Source organism: Sycon ciliatum, chromosome 1, assembly GCF_964019385.1.
Source record: "Sycon ciliatum chromosome 1, ocSycCili1.1, whole genome shotgun sequence".
Taxonomy (NCBI): domain Eukaryota; kingdom Metazoa; phylum Porifera; class Calcarea; order Leucosolenida; family Sycettidae; genus Sycon; species Sycon ciliatum.
Window position 1 is genome coordinate 45,124,335 of NC_088643.1, and position 15,515 is coordinate 45,139,849.

Consider the following 15,515-nt stretch of genomic DNA (forward strand, 5'->3'; position numbering starts at 1 on the left):
TCGACGACCTTCTCCTGATTGCCGAGTCACGGCCAGCCGCCGTGCTGCAGACGCAGCAGGCCATTCAACTCCTAGAATCTCTGGGTTTCGTAATCAATCGGAAGAAGTCCATTCCCGAGCCTACGCAACAGCTCGAGTTCCTAGGATTTCAGTTGAATTCTGTGGCCATGACGATGTCTGTGCCGATCGACAAGGCGCAGAAACTCCAGCAGGAGTGCCACCGAGACCTGTCCCAGCCCTACCTGTCCATCCGCGCATTGGCCTCACTCCTGGGCAGGATGGTTGCGTGCTCCCCAGGCATGTTTCTGGCTCCACTGCAATTCCGCCACCTTCAGCAGTTGAAGATTGCAGCCCTTCGTCGCCATCAGAGCTACCTTGCCACGATACGCCTGACGCCGGAAGCCAGGACGGAGTTGGCGTGGTGGGCTGCAGATCTAGAAACTTGGAATGGTCGCTCGATTCTCAAACCTCCCGCTCAGCTCACCATATTCTCCGATGCGTCCCTGCTCGGCTGCGGAGCGGTGTGCGGCACAACGAGTACCGGGGGTCAATGGTCCCCTACCGAGGCCAATCTCCACATCAATGCTCTGGAATTGATCGCTGCCTCATTTGCGGTGAAAGCCTTTCATCACCGGGCCTCGTACCGTCCTCTGCACATCAAGTTGTTGATCGACAACACGACAGCCGTCAGCTACATCAACAGCTTAGGCGGCACGCATTCCCGTCTCCTGTCCCAGATCGCTTGCGACCTCTGGAGATGGGCGGTCCAACACGATATCCGCCTCCAGGCGGAATATGTGCCGAGCGAGGAGAACCCAGCGGACCATCCTTCTCGGGGCTCCCTCTTCGAGTCCGGCGACTGGCGCCTGGACCCTGCTCTGTTTCGCAGGATTCGGAGGGCAGCTCCTTGGACCTTGGTGCTAGATCTGTTCGCATCTCGACTGAACACGCAACTTCCCGCCTTCTATGCTTGGAGGCCGGATCCGGAGGCTCTCGCTCTAGATGCGTTCTCTCAGAATTGGAGTCTCCCTCATCAGGACGTCACGCGGTGTATGCCTTCCCACCATTCTGCCTACTGGACAGGGTGCTTCATTGTGTGGCCTCACTCCATACTTGCCGGATGATACTGGTGGCACCAGTATGGGATACGCAGCCATGGTACGCGACTTTGCTGCAGCTGTTGGTCGATTTCCCCATGCTTCTGCCCACATTCGACTGCCTGCTACTCTCACCCTCGGGCCATCCACACTCACTGGTACTATCCCGCCACCTGCGCCTCGCCGCATGGCCTATCTCCAGCAGCGCTTCAATGCAGCAGGACTTTCTCCACAGGTCGTGCGACTCCTCTTGGCGGTCATCAACCAATGCCGCTTACGCATCGGCATGGGAGCAGTGGCTGGGCTGGTGCAGTCAACGGTCAGTGGATCCCGTTCGCCCATTTTTAGCTATGGTGCTCCAGTTCCTGGCCGATTCCTTTGAGGACGGCCGCAGCTACAGTACCATGAATGTCTATCGGTCAGCGATGTCTGCTACCCTGCCTGAGCTGGATGGTGCACCCATTGGCCAGCACCCGTTGGTGGTGCGTTTGCTCCGTGGTACAGTCAACTTCGCTAATAACGACTGCGGATATAACGACAATTCGCGAATAACGACCGAATTTCCATGCCCAGAGCAAAGTCCCATCTAACTGTATACATTTTACTTCGGATATAACGACTATCTGAATAACGACAATTCGCGTATAGCGACATGCTTTTAGTGCCCCGAGGTCATATTCACTGCTTGAATAACGACTTTCTGGGCTTTTGACAGCTATTTCAAGTACCTGTCAGTCAAGTACATGTACCTGTCATGCAGAAGTACCAGAACCTATGGTGCACTGGTGGCGGTGATGGATATTATTAATTTATTATAAAGGCACACATGCAAGAAAATGCAGCCAAGGGGGGCGGGGGGGGCTTTTTTCCTTTTTTATGTTGGCTTCAAAATTGTTGGATTTACCAGCACACCTACATGTATATGTATACAATGTACATGTAGTTGTACAAGATTGTACAGTGATCATCATACATGTACATGTCTCTGGCCCTGTAGATGGCTCAAAAAGGCATATTTTTCAATTGATTTCCCTTGCATATTGAATTTTTAGTTCCTTTCAACTGCAATATGAAAATAAAGTACGCATATTGACATAGAGCAAGAAAAGAGCTTGATTTTGATATGCATGTCATACTATACAAAATATGGGTACACATACATTCAAATGGGACTTCGGTTATAAGGACACTTCGCGAATAAGGACACTTTTCTGATGCCCCGCCGAATGTCGTTATTGGCGAAGTTGACTGTATCTGCCTAGAGCGTCCGCCGCAGCCGCGGTACTCACATACTTGGGATGTGGGTATTGTCACTTCTTGGCTCTCTAAACTGCCTGCCAACACGGACCTGTCTCTCCCTGTCTTGTCTGGCAAGTTGGCCATTCTGATGGCCTTGACTGCTGCTCGGCGCTCTTCGGACCTCCACCGGCTAAGCCTCAACTCTCATCGTTTCTCTGCCGAGGGCGTGGTGTTTGACTATCTCACACCCCCTAAGCAGCATCGCCCTGGTTCGGAACCAGCCCGACCTGTCACCTTTGCTGACTTTCCTGTGACTCCTGAACTCTGTGTTGTGGAGTGCTTCAGGGAGTACTTGCGTCGGACCGCCGACCTGCGGCAGGCATCTTCTGCACATCTGTTCCTCAGCACGAAGCGTCCGCACCACCCTGTCACCTCTGCAACGATTGCTCGTTGGATCAAGCAGGTTTATGTCCAAGGCTGGTGTGGATACATCATTGTTTGGCGCTCATTCCACTCGTGCCGCTTCTACGTCTGCTGCGAAGCGTAAAGCCTAGGTATGTCGACAGTGGACATCATGAAATGTGCTGACTGGAGTTGCGCATCCGTGTTCCAGCGCTTCCATTTCAAGCCGTGGGAGGGTGAGACCAGCGGCTCTTCCCCATCGGCACATCAGCAGTTCTGCCGCTCCGTGCTTGCGCCGTAGCGTTGCCAATGCTGGCCTGGCCAGGTTCTGAGTCTGTGACTTTGTGTCTACCTCAGTAATCCGATTGCTGTCTGTGCCTGGCTTTCTCAATGCCGTTCTATCTGTGCATGTGTATAGTACACGGCTTTCTCATTTATTCTTCCTTTTGCCATTACGCCTGTGTCCTTATTCTGGACAGGCCCTTTGTCACTTTCTGCGGCAAGTTCCCGTGGCACCGGTTTACCCTGTTCCTAACTGATTTGGTGGTGTGCATGGTGTGCTGCATGCCCGGTTGGGGGCCAGTGTTCATGGACGGTTGGACCCTCTCTCCGGTCTTGTGGTGTTCGCTTCACCTCTGATTTGAGCGTTGAAATCTACAGTGTTACATGGAGCGGAGCCTCTGATGTGCAATTGGCGATTATACCAAAGAAGGAACTCTGTTCTGATGAATCATAATTGCATGAAGAGGTGAAGCGAAATGTAACACTGTAGTCCCTCCCGCCCATCCCATTTACTTATTCACCGGGGAGTGCCCATGGACTTTATCTTGGCCATTGACGCGTTCAAACAAGGCCGAGGAAGGACTGGCCGAGCATGCGTGTTATGGTGTAGGCACGAGAAAAAGAAAAAGAAAAAAAAGCTTTGAAAACTTTTATTTATGCAGTAAAAATGTAGGGCCACTCACATGCTGTTACATTTCGCTTCACCTCTTCATGCAATTATGATTATACATCAGAACAGAGTTCCTTGTATAATCGGCAATTGTAGTACAGTACTAGTAGTCTTCGCAAGGCTGCAATATTATTTTGTGCAAACAACAGGTACATATACATGTAATAGCAAGAGTACATAAGCATAACCCGTACTCTTGGTAATAGCAAGAGTACATAAGGCCATGGGGTTATGTACTCTTGGTAATCAGGGTAATACTACTAGTAATAGTTACGTTTCCAGAGTGGCGCAAAACTTTTGCCAGATTCTCGAATCCATGCCAGCGCGTTTGTTTGCTACGCTCATTCCGATTCCGCGATGGGTACCGACGTCATTCCATGCCCTTTCGGGACTGAATGACGAACAAATGCAACCTCAGAGCTAGAGTGACCTCTTGGGGCATGTTCGATTGTACGAATCCGTGAGCCCCGGACCCGGATTCGCCAAATCTGTACATGTTTGATTGTACGAATCCGGATCCCGATCGGCCGAGAGCACGGATTCGGAATTTCGGATCCAGCCAACCCACCTCCCAGACCCAGAGACGGACTCGACAGACTCATTTCCATAGTAGATCTACGACTCATATCTACTCAAAACTCCCAATATGCGTAGACCACTGGTCTACACTACAAGTAGTTACAAGTGTGTTGTAGTCAAGAGTTCACCACAATGCATACAGATACTACGGAGTGTTTCTACTAGAATGCAGCCTTGATCTCTTTTTGTCGCCCTTGCAGTTTCAGTTACCAGGATCAAGAGTACATAACCACTCTTGCCAGGCTGATCTGCTGAGTGTTTGCAGTGAGCTGCGTGCGCATACCGGTACGCCAAATATGGCCATGTCAAACCTCATCATCGAACGCCTTTTCAAACCGCACAGGTTTGGACTCCGGCTCCGCTCAGCTTGAAAACACAGCCTTGTGCATCATGACAGTACTCATGGTACTCAGTCAGCAGATCTACGAGTCGTAGATCTACCTTTTTTTTTTAGATAAATACGTCGCGCGTGGTCATTTCTGCTTCAAAATTACTTCATTTTTGTTTGATTGTATCGGAGCTGGTATGTTTTCAAGTGGTCGTTCCATTCGAAAGTACATGGAGGGGGTGGAGTAATGGTAGTCGTAGTGTCCTTCTGATGTTGCTCTTCCGCATTGGACTTAGTAGCAATGAGCGATGAGATTGCATCCTGCGAGCCTGTTGTTACTAGCAGCGACAGTCAGTGTCCTGGAACCAGTAATATTTGCAAGCCAGACAGCTCACTCACAAGTCCAGTCGAAGGTATAGTAGCTGCAACTGTGGACACATCTGAATGTGATCTCGGCGTGGAGGCCTCTAACACGCAAGTGTTACCTTCGAGTGCAGTCATTTTTGAACCAGACTGTTGCGAACCTTCAGATAGCACAGCACAAAGGATAGCAGATGATGTGGCAGCTGCTGACACACCTCCTGAATGTGATCTCGGCGTGGCCTCTTCTAACTCACAAGTGTTATCTTCAAATGCAGTCACCACGTCACCTCCAACAGAAGTACCAGTGGCTGACTCTGGCAATGTTGATATGGGTGATGATACAGCTATATCCACGTCACCTTCCACAGTAGCACAAGTAACTGATTCTGATGCTGACCCGCACAACACTGTGCCAATGCAGTCAACACTCGACAATGTAAAGCTGTTGGGTGAGAATGACACTTGGAGTGTCACAGCGGCCGATGACAGTCGAGACGGCGATCACAATGGCTCGTTTATAACATTAGCTGATGGTTTACAAAGCAAAGATATAAGTGGTCCGGATGCAGAGATGTCTGACGTTGAGGACAATCGCAACCAGAGTGGCTCAGTCTTGTCCAATAAAGCAGCGCATGAACATGCTGATGACTGCCCATCAGAGTGTGGGCGATCGACACCTCCCACGTTCAGTTGTCGTGTAGATAGTCCGGAGCTGTGCCTATCTGATAGTACTGCTGAACATGTTCACCCGAGCTCTGATGGGTCTGTAGATTCTGATGCTCGCAACTTGGATTCTGGTCACGCGACTGGAATGTCCAAGTCACATTCAACAGTAGCACCAGTGGTTGACTCTGACAATGTTGATTCGGGTCATGATACGACAATATCCACGTCACCTTCAACCGCAGCACCAGTGACGGACTCTGGCAATGTTGATTCGGATAATGATACGGCTATATCCACGTCACCTTCAACAGAAGCACCAGTGACTGACTCTGCCAATGTTGATTCGGATCATGATACGGCTATATCCACGTCACCTTCAACCGCAGCATCAGTGACGGACTCTGGCAATGTTGATTCGGATCATGATACGGCTATAGCCACGTCACCTTCAACAGAAGCACCAGTGGTTGACTCTGCCAATGTTGATTCGGATCATGATACGCCCATATCCAAGTCACATTCAACAGCATCAGTGACTGACTCTGCCAATGTTGATTCTGATCATGATACGACTGTATCCACGTCGCCTTCAACAGCAGCACCAGTGGTTGACTCTGGCAATGTTGATTCGGATCATGATACGCCTATATCCAAGTCACATTCAACAGCAGCACCAGTGACTGACTCTGCCAATGTTGATTCTGATCATGATACGACTATATCCACGTCGCCTTCAACAGCAGCACCAGTGGTTGACTCTGGCAATGTTGATTCGGATCATGATACGGCTATATCTACGTCGCCTTCAACCGCAGCACCAGTGGTTGACTCCGGCAATGTTGATTCGAGTCATGATACGGCTATATCCACGTCACCTTCAACAGAAGCACCAGTGACCGACTCTGCCAATGTCGATTCGGATCATGATACGCCTATATCCACGTCACCTTCAACCGCAGCACCAGTGACGGACTCTGCCAATGTTGATTCGAATAATGATACGGCTATATCCACGTCACCTTCAACAGAAGCACCAGTGACTGACTCTGCCAATGTTGATTCGGATCATGATACGGCTATATCCACGTCGCCTTCAACCACAGCACCAGTGACGGACTCTGGCAATGTTGATTCGGATCATGATACGCCTATATCCAAGTCACATTCAACAGCAGCACCAGTGACTGACTCTGCCAATGTTGATTCTGATCAGGATACGACTATATCCACGTTGCCTTCAACAGCAGCACAAGTGGTTGACTCTGGAAATGTTGATTCGGATCATGATACGGCTATATCTACGTCGCCTTCAACCGCAGCACCAGTGGTTGACTCTGGCAATGTTGATTCGAGTCATGATACGGCTATATCCACGTCACCTTCAACAGAAGCACCAGTGACCGACTCTGCCAATGTCGATTCGGATAATGATACGGCTATATCCACGTCACCTTCAACAGAAGCACCAGTGACCGACTCTGCCAATGTCGATTCGGATAATGATACGGCTATATCCACGTCACCTTCAACAGAAGCACCAGTGACTGACTCTGCCAATGTTGATTCGGATCATGATACGGCTATATCCACGTCACCTTCAACCGCAGCATCAGTGACGGACTCTGGCAATGTTGATTCGGATCATGATACGCCTATATCCAAGTCACATTCAACAGCAACACCAGTGACTGACTCTGCCAATGTTGATTCTGATCATGATACGACTATATCCACGTCGCCTTCAACAGCAGCACCAGTGGTTGACTCTGGCAATGTTGATTCGGATAATGATACGGCTATATCCACGTCACCTTCAACAGAAGCACCAGTGACTGACTCTGCCAATGTTGATTCGGATCATGATACGCCTTTATCCAAGTCACATTCAACAGCAGCACCAGTGACTGACTCTGCCAATGTTGATTCTGATCATGATACGACTATATCCACGTCGCCGTCAACAGCAGCACCAGTGGTTGACTCTGGCAATGTTGATTCGGATCATGATACGGCTATATCTACGTCGCCTTCAACCGCAGCACCAGTGGTTGACTCTGGCAATGTTGAGTCGAGTCATGATGCGGCTATATCCACGTCACCTTCAACAGAAGCACCAGTGACCGACTCTGCCAATGTCGATTCAGATCATGATACGCCTATATCCACGTCACCTTCAACCGCAGCACCAGTGACGGACTCTGCCAATGTTGATTCGGATAATGATACGGCTATATCCACGTCATCTTCAACAGAAGCACCAGTGACTGACTCTGGCAATGTTGATTCGGATCATGATACGGCTATATCCACGTCACCTTCAACCGCAGCCTCAGTGACGGACTCTGGCAATGTTGATTCGGATCATGATACGCCCATATCCAAGTCACATTCAAAAGCAACACCAGTGACTGACTCTGCCAATGTTGATTCTGATCATGATACGACTATATCCACGTCGCCTTCAACCGCAGCACCAGTGGTTGACTCTGGCAATGTTGATTCGGATCATGATACGGCTATATCCACGTCGCCTTCAACAGCAGCACCAGTGATTGACTCTGGCAATGTTGATTCTGATCATCATACGACTATATCCACGTCGCCTTCAACAGCAGCACCAGTGGTTGACTCTGGCAATGTTGATTCGGATCATGATACGGCTATATCCACGTCGCCTTCAACCGCAGCACCAGTGGTTGACTCTGGCAATGTTGATTCGGATCATGATACGACAATATCCACGTCACCTTCAACCACAGTACCAGTGACGGACTCTGGCAATGTTCATTCGAGTCATGATACGGCTATATCCACGTCACCTTCAACAGAAGCACCGGTGACTGACTCTGCTAATGTGGACTCGGATCATGATACGACAATATCCACGTCACCTTCAACTGTAGTACCAGTGACTGACTCTGGCAATTTGGATCCTGATACAGCAATATCCACGTCAGTGACCGACTCTGGCAATTTGGATCCTGATACAGCAATATCCACGTCAGTGACGGACTCTGGCAATGTTGATTCAGATCATGATACGCCTATATCCACGTCACCTTCAACAGAAGCACCAGTGACTGACCCTGTCAATGTTGCTTTGGATCCTGATACGGCAATATCCACGTCAGTGACTGACTCTGGTAATGTTGATTCGAGTCATGATACGGCAATATCCATGTCACCTTCAACTGCAGTACCAGTGGTTGACTCTGCTAGTGTTGATTCGGATCACGATACGGCAATACCCATGCCACCTTCAACAGTAGCACCAGTGACTGACTTTGATGCTGACCCGCACGACACTGTTGTGTCAATGCCGTCAACACTCGACAATGCAAAGCTGTTGGATGAGAGTGACACTTGGAGTACCACAGCGCCCGATGACAATCGAGCAGGTGATCACAATGACTCATTTATAACATTAGCCGATGGTTTACAATGCAAAGATATACGAAGTTCGGATGCAGAGATGTCTGACATCAAGGACCGTCGCGACCAGAGTGGCCCAGACTTGTCCGATAAAGCTGCGCATGAACATGCTGTAGTCTGCCCTTCAGAATGTAGACGATCGACACTTCCCAAGTTCAGTTGTCTCGTTGAGGATGATGAACTGTGCCTACCTGATATTGCTGCTGAAAATAATCAGCCGGATTCTCTTTGGTCTGCGGACCCTGGCACTCGCAACGTTGATTCTGGTGATGGGACTGCAATATCCACGTCACCTTCAACTGCAGTACCAGTGGTTGACTCTGCCAATGTTGATTTGAGTCAAGATACGGCAATACCCACGTCACCTTCAACAGTAGCACCAGTGGCTGACTCTGATGCTGACCCGCACGACACTGTCGTGTCAATGCAGTCAACACTCGACAATGCAAAGCTGTTGGATGAGAGTGACACTTGGAGTACCACAGCGCCCGATGACAATCGAGCAGGTGATCACAATGACTCATTTATAACATTAGCCGATGGTTTACAATGCAAAGATATACGAAGTTCGGATGCAGAGATGTCTGACATCAAGGACCGTCGCGACCAGAGTGGCTCAGACTTGTCCGATAAAGCTGCGCATGAACATGCTGTAGTCTGCCCTTCAGAATGTAGACGATCGACACTTCCCAAGTTCAGTTGTCTCGTTGAGGATGATGAACTGTGCCTACCTGATATTGCTGCTGAAAATAATCAGCCGAATTCTCTTTGGTCTGCGGACCCTGGCACTCGCAACGTTGATTCTGGTGATGGGACTGCAATGTCCACGTCACCTTCAACTGCAGTACCAGTGGTTGACTCTGCCAATGTTGATTTGAGTCAAGATACGGCAATACCCACGTCACCTTCAACAGTAGCACCAGTGGCTGACTCTGATGCTGACCCGCACGACACTGTCGTGTCAATGCAGTCAACACTCGACAATGCAAAGCTGTTGGATGAGAGTGACACTTGGAGTGTCACAGCGGCCGATGACAGTCGAGCAGGCGATCACAATGACTCGTTTATAACATTAGCCGGTGGTTTACAATGCAAAGATATACATGGTTCGGATGCAGAAATGTCTGACATCGAGGACCGTCGCGACCAGAGTGGCCCAGACTTGTCCAATAAAGCTGCGCATGAACATGCTGTAGTCTGCCCTTCAGAATGTAGACGATCGACACTTCCCAAGTTCAGTTGTCTCGTTGAGGATGATGAACTGTGCCTACCTGATATTGCTGCTGAAAATAATCAGCCGAATTCTCTTTGGTCTGCGGACCCAGGCACTCGCAACGTTGATTCTGGTCATGGGACTGAAATATCCACGTCACCTTCAACTGCAGTACCAGTGGTTGACTCTGCCAATGTTGGTTTGAGTCAAGATACGGCAAAACCTTCAACAGTAGCACCAGTGACTGACTCTGATGCTGACCAGCACGACACTATCGTGTCAATGCAATCAACACTCGACAATGCAAAGCTGTTGGATGAGAGTGACACTTGGAGTGTCACAGCGGCCGATGACAGTCGAGCAGGCGATCACAATGACTCGTTTATAACATTAGCCGATGGTTTACAATGCAAAGATATACGAAGTTCGGATGCAGAGATGTCTGACATTGAGGACCGTCGCGACCAGAGTGGCCCAGTCTTGTCTGATAAACCAGCGCATGAAAGTGTGGGTGCCTTTGCGCCAGAATGTGGTGCAGGATTGCGTGACACCCCTGGCGACGTGCACAGCAGCGGCCGTAGTGCGTTTGTGACCAGTGGCAAGGCACCTACACAAGATTCGCTCATGGATGGTAGTTTCAGCTTTGACGAGCCAAGCATCAGCAGCAGAGAAGCCACTAGGACTTACTTCGGCCCGTGCATGAGTGGTGAAGAGTCCTTCAACGACGGCGACGCCGACGGCAGTATGTCAATGCGCAGCATGATCTCAGTCAGCGAGTATCCCCGGCGTGCTGTTGGCCGTGTTAGCGGCATTTGCAGCGACTCGATCCTTAATCAGCCGCTTCCTTCCAGTGCCGGGGAGCACGTGAAGGCTAGAAAGTCCTGTGTGGCAGTGGTCAGTCCCAACTGGACGGTATCGCGTAGGGACTCTTTCCCATGTATTCCGGACAGTGCACGGGGTGCGGGCACATGTGACTCTGACAGTTCAAACTCAGTCGACGAAAGCGTCCAGTCAATCCATGGCAGTGAGTCGCTGGATGGAGTCGCAGTGGATCCTGGAGTCCTGTGCATGTCAAGTCGCTTGTGCTTATTTGGGGACGGTGAGAGAGAACTGACTACTGTGGACTCGGCTGATGAAAGTGCCGGCGAAAATGACATGTTTCCCAGTCAGTCGGTGCCACCTGGCACATTGCCACGTTCACAAACCAAGTTCCTTGAACTATCAAACTCGACCATTAGGCTTCGACCTGATTCTCCATCTCAAGCGACGATGATTGAGCACAATGTTGCTGGTCTGAACAAGCTCATTTCCGGAGAAGCCTTACACACCTCAGATCGATCGTCGGATGCAGCCACCGTCAGTCGGCTTGCAGAGCACCTGTTGAAAACCGGCTTCGTTTTGGAGCCTATCGGCGACTCAGCATTCCTTCTGCGCAGTGCTGTGGCTGCGTATGCCGAGCGTATGGAAGCGGGGCCTGTGAAGAAAGAGCCCGAGGTGCTCTCGCTGGCAGAGCACAGAACATTGCTGATTGAAGCTACGCGCCAGCAGTCCAAGATTGTCCAGGAGTCAGAGGCAGCAAATGCCAAGGCCCTGAAAGAAATGGAAGAGCAGCACAGTAAGAGTATCAAGCAACTTCAAGAAGACCTGCAGAAAGTGCGCGAAGAGCTCGCCAACACGCTGAGGGAAAAGGAAAACGCAACGCCAAAGCCAACGGAACCGGTGAAGGTTGAAGTTCCAGCAGCTGCTGCTGCCGCGCCACCGCCGCCGCCACCACCTCCTCCGCCCTCGTCCGATGGCAGTGCAGGAGCTGCACCACCACCGCCGCCACCTCCTCCACCTGGTGGCATGGGAGGACCACCGCCGCCGCCTCCGCCACCAGGTGGCTTTCCCGGCGGTGGTCCACCTCCACCTCCACCACCGCCTGGTGGCATGCCGGGTGCACCTCCACCTCCACCGGGCATGGGCGGACCACCACCGCCACCCGGCATGCCTTTCATACCTGGCATGGTACCCGGGGGGCAGCAGCAGCAGGGCAAAGTCCGACCCAATGTCGCTAAACTCAAGAAGCCCAAGGAATTGAAGCCGCTCTTCTGGAGCCGAATTCAATTGAAGCCTACTGGGCCGAAGCCAGACTGTCTTTGGACTAAGCTGTCGGAGCCACTTATCGACACTGACGAGCTGGAGTCATTGTTTATCAAGAAGAGCCCTAACAACAAGTCCATTGTCAAGTCAATGAAGGACATGGGTAAGAAGACGAGCAAGCCGGCAGCTATCAAGCCGGTCACTGCTCTGGATGGTAAGCGCTTTCAGTCTGTTGGTATTGTGATGAATGTGCTGCGCATGTCACTGGAGGAGTTGCAGACCTCTATGCTCAACTTGGATGCCACTGTGCTGACGGAGGAGCACATTCGCAGTTTGTGGGAAGTGCGGCCGCAGGGTGACGAAATCTCCTCCATCAAAAGCCTGGCGAAAGGCGAAGCTCCGCTTGACAAGCCCGACACGTTTCTTCTGTCCGTGAACGAGATCCCATCTTTCTCGGAGCGTCTGCAGTGTATGTTGCTGAAGGGCTGCTTTGCTGAGGCACTGTCGGACGTGTCACGCCGTGCTACGGACATGCTGCTTGTTGTTGACTTCTTGCACAACAGTTCTAGTGTGCACACGCTGCTCGGCTTCGTGCTGGCGTTTGGCAACTGTATGAACTCTACCAACAACTCGCGTGGCAACGCCGATGGATTCCAGCTGGATCTGCTCTCCAAGCTGCGCGACGTGAAGTCGCACGACAACCAGACGAATCTCTTGCGTCACTTGTGCATAATGTGGATCATGCAAGACCCCAACGCGGGCACGAATGAGTGCAAATTACCGTTGCCAGAGCCTGCCGACCTCACGCAAGCCACAGCAGTCAAGTTTGACGAGGTCTCTGCCGACCTGCGCAAGCTTGACGAGGAAGTCAAGGGAGCGCAGGCCGCCTACAAGAAGGTCATCAAGGAGAGCAACAAGACCAACCGAGAGCCGTTCAAGACCATCATGGAGGTGTTCCTGTCCATGGCCACCAGAGAGCTGACATCTGCACGCTCCTTACTGGAAGAGTGTATCGAGCGGTTCCAAGCTCTAGTCACATTCTACCAGGTGAAGCCACAGCCGGGCGAGTCTGAAGTAGCTCCTAAAGACTTTTTCGAACTGTGGATCCCTTTCACCACTGAATTCAAGGAGTACTGGAAGAAAGAGCAAAAGGAAGTGCTCAAGGTGAAGGTGGAGAAAGCCAAGGTGATTGTGGAGGAGAAGAAAGCTAATGTCAGTGTCAAGGTCAAGGAGTCTTCTGGGCTCAAGGCCAAGATGCTGGCAAAGAATCTCCGCAGGACGATCCGTCGCAACACCAAGGATGCCGACAAGTAGTCCTGGCTCCATGGCAGCTACACTAGGCCTCTACCTGGCTCTGTGCACAAGCAGAACAACGTCTTGCTGCTGCTGGTAAGTGTACAGAGTAGAGTGTGAATTCTCAGCCATGCTGTGCATGCCATGAAGAAACCTGCATGACTCTAGATGTGCTTTCCTTTCCTCGGCACAATTATTTCTTAGGCTACTTATGCCGCTTAGGGCTACTCTATCGGTCTTGCGTTGTCTCGACTCTCCACCGCCGCTTCTAGCTACCGCATCCTCGTTGTGCGTACGTATGCAACGTGCTTGCAGCTAGCTCCCCCTGTGCATTTGCATTCATATCCTAGGTCCTACACCATCGGCGGTGCTGCTTTGTCCAGCTTTGTGCGGGCTAAGCGTGGAGCTCTACTCGCCTGTTAGCGGTATGTACAGCAGGTACATGTATAGTCCCTGCATGGCGGCCCAATTTCAGGTCTATATCTATTCCGAGTCGTGTTTAGCTTGATATGCTCCTCTGCACTTGACTCTCCCAGCATTTCATTGTTTATTTTTCGTGTCATGGGCATTTACACTGCCTCCCTCTGGATATTTCTATTTCCCAACAATTTTGGGCCGGTCCCACCTCCCCTCTTTCAATAGCTGCACTGAAAGTTAGCTTTAAGTTTGAGCTTTGTTAATGTCGAGCAATGACATGCTCAGGTCTAATTGATGTTGCTGGCTTTTTTGAGCTCCTTGTTTGTAACTTCTTTTTGTATCTTAATCGTATCTCTCTCTCTCTCTCTCTCTCTCTCTCTCTCTCTCTCTCTCTCTCTCTCTCCCTCTCTCTCTCTCTCTCTCTCTCTCTCTCTCTCTCTCTCTCTCTCTCTCTCTCTCTCTCTCTCTCTCTCTCTCTTTCTTTCTCTCTTTCTTTCTCTCTCTCCCTCCCTCCCTCCCTCTCTCTCTCTCTCTCTCTCTCTCTCTCTCTCTCTCTCTCTCTCTCTCTCTCTCTCTCTCTCTCTCTCTCTCTCTCTCTCTCTCTCTCTCTCTCTCTCTCTCTCTCTCTCTCTCTCTCTCTCTCTCTCTCTCTCTCTCTCTCTCTCTCTCTCTCTCTCTCCCCCCCTCTCTCTCTCTCTGTCTCTCTAACTCACACACACACACACACACACACACACACACACACACACACACACACACACACACACACACACACACACACACACACTCTCTCTCTCTCTCTCTCTCTCTCTCTCTCTCTCTCTCTCCCCCCCCCCCCTCTCTCTCTCTCTCTCTCTCATACACACACACACACACACACACACACACACACACACACACACACACACACACACACACACACACACACACACACACACACACACACACTCTCTTATACATTGTTGTTAGTTAGTACAGGTTTTCTCTTTTCTAGTATGCTGCTTTGTGGCTTCCTCTGCTCTTACTTTCAGACTTGTCTTGAGATATTTCTTGGCTTGCCTGGCAGCAGCAGCAGGGAAGAATTTACCTTTAGGATATTAATAGAAACTTTGTATTGCTTGACTGTAGAGACGAAGCCGTTATGCTGCTGGTGGCTATGGCTGGCCTTGACACACCCGATACTACCCACTGACCTATTTTCGTTGTTATGAAACAAAATCACATGGATGTGAAATGTGCACTGTTTGTGTGTACATGTATGTGTGCGTTGGTGCCTGTATGCATGACTGATTGTGCTCATGTGTTCTTGTGTGTGTATGTGTGTGTGTGTGTTCATGTGTGTGTGTTCATGTGTGTGTGTTCATGTGTGTGTGTGTTCATGTTTGTGTGTTCATGTGTGTGTGTGTGTGTGTGTGTGTGTGTGTGTGTGTGTGTGTGTGTGTGTGTGTGTGT

General features: G+C 50.5%; 1 protein-coding gene across 1 annotated transcript; it reads left to right on the forward strand.

Moving 5' to 3' along the window:
- Window positions 1-4,778: 4,778 nt before the first annotated feature.
- On the forward strand, window positions 4,779-14,886 carry LOC135828204 (mucin-4-like). The gene has a single exon (XM_065340662.1). The coding sequence runs from the start codon at window positions 4,899-4,901 to the stop codon at window positions 13,665-13,667; it is 8,769 nt and encodes a 2,922-aa protein (XP_065196734.1). The 5' UTR covers window positions 4,779-4,898; the 3' UTR covers window positions 13,668-14,886.
- Window positions 14,887-15,515: the final 629 nt, after the last annotated feature.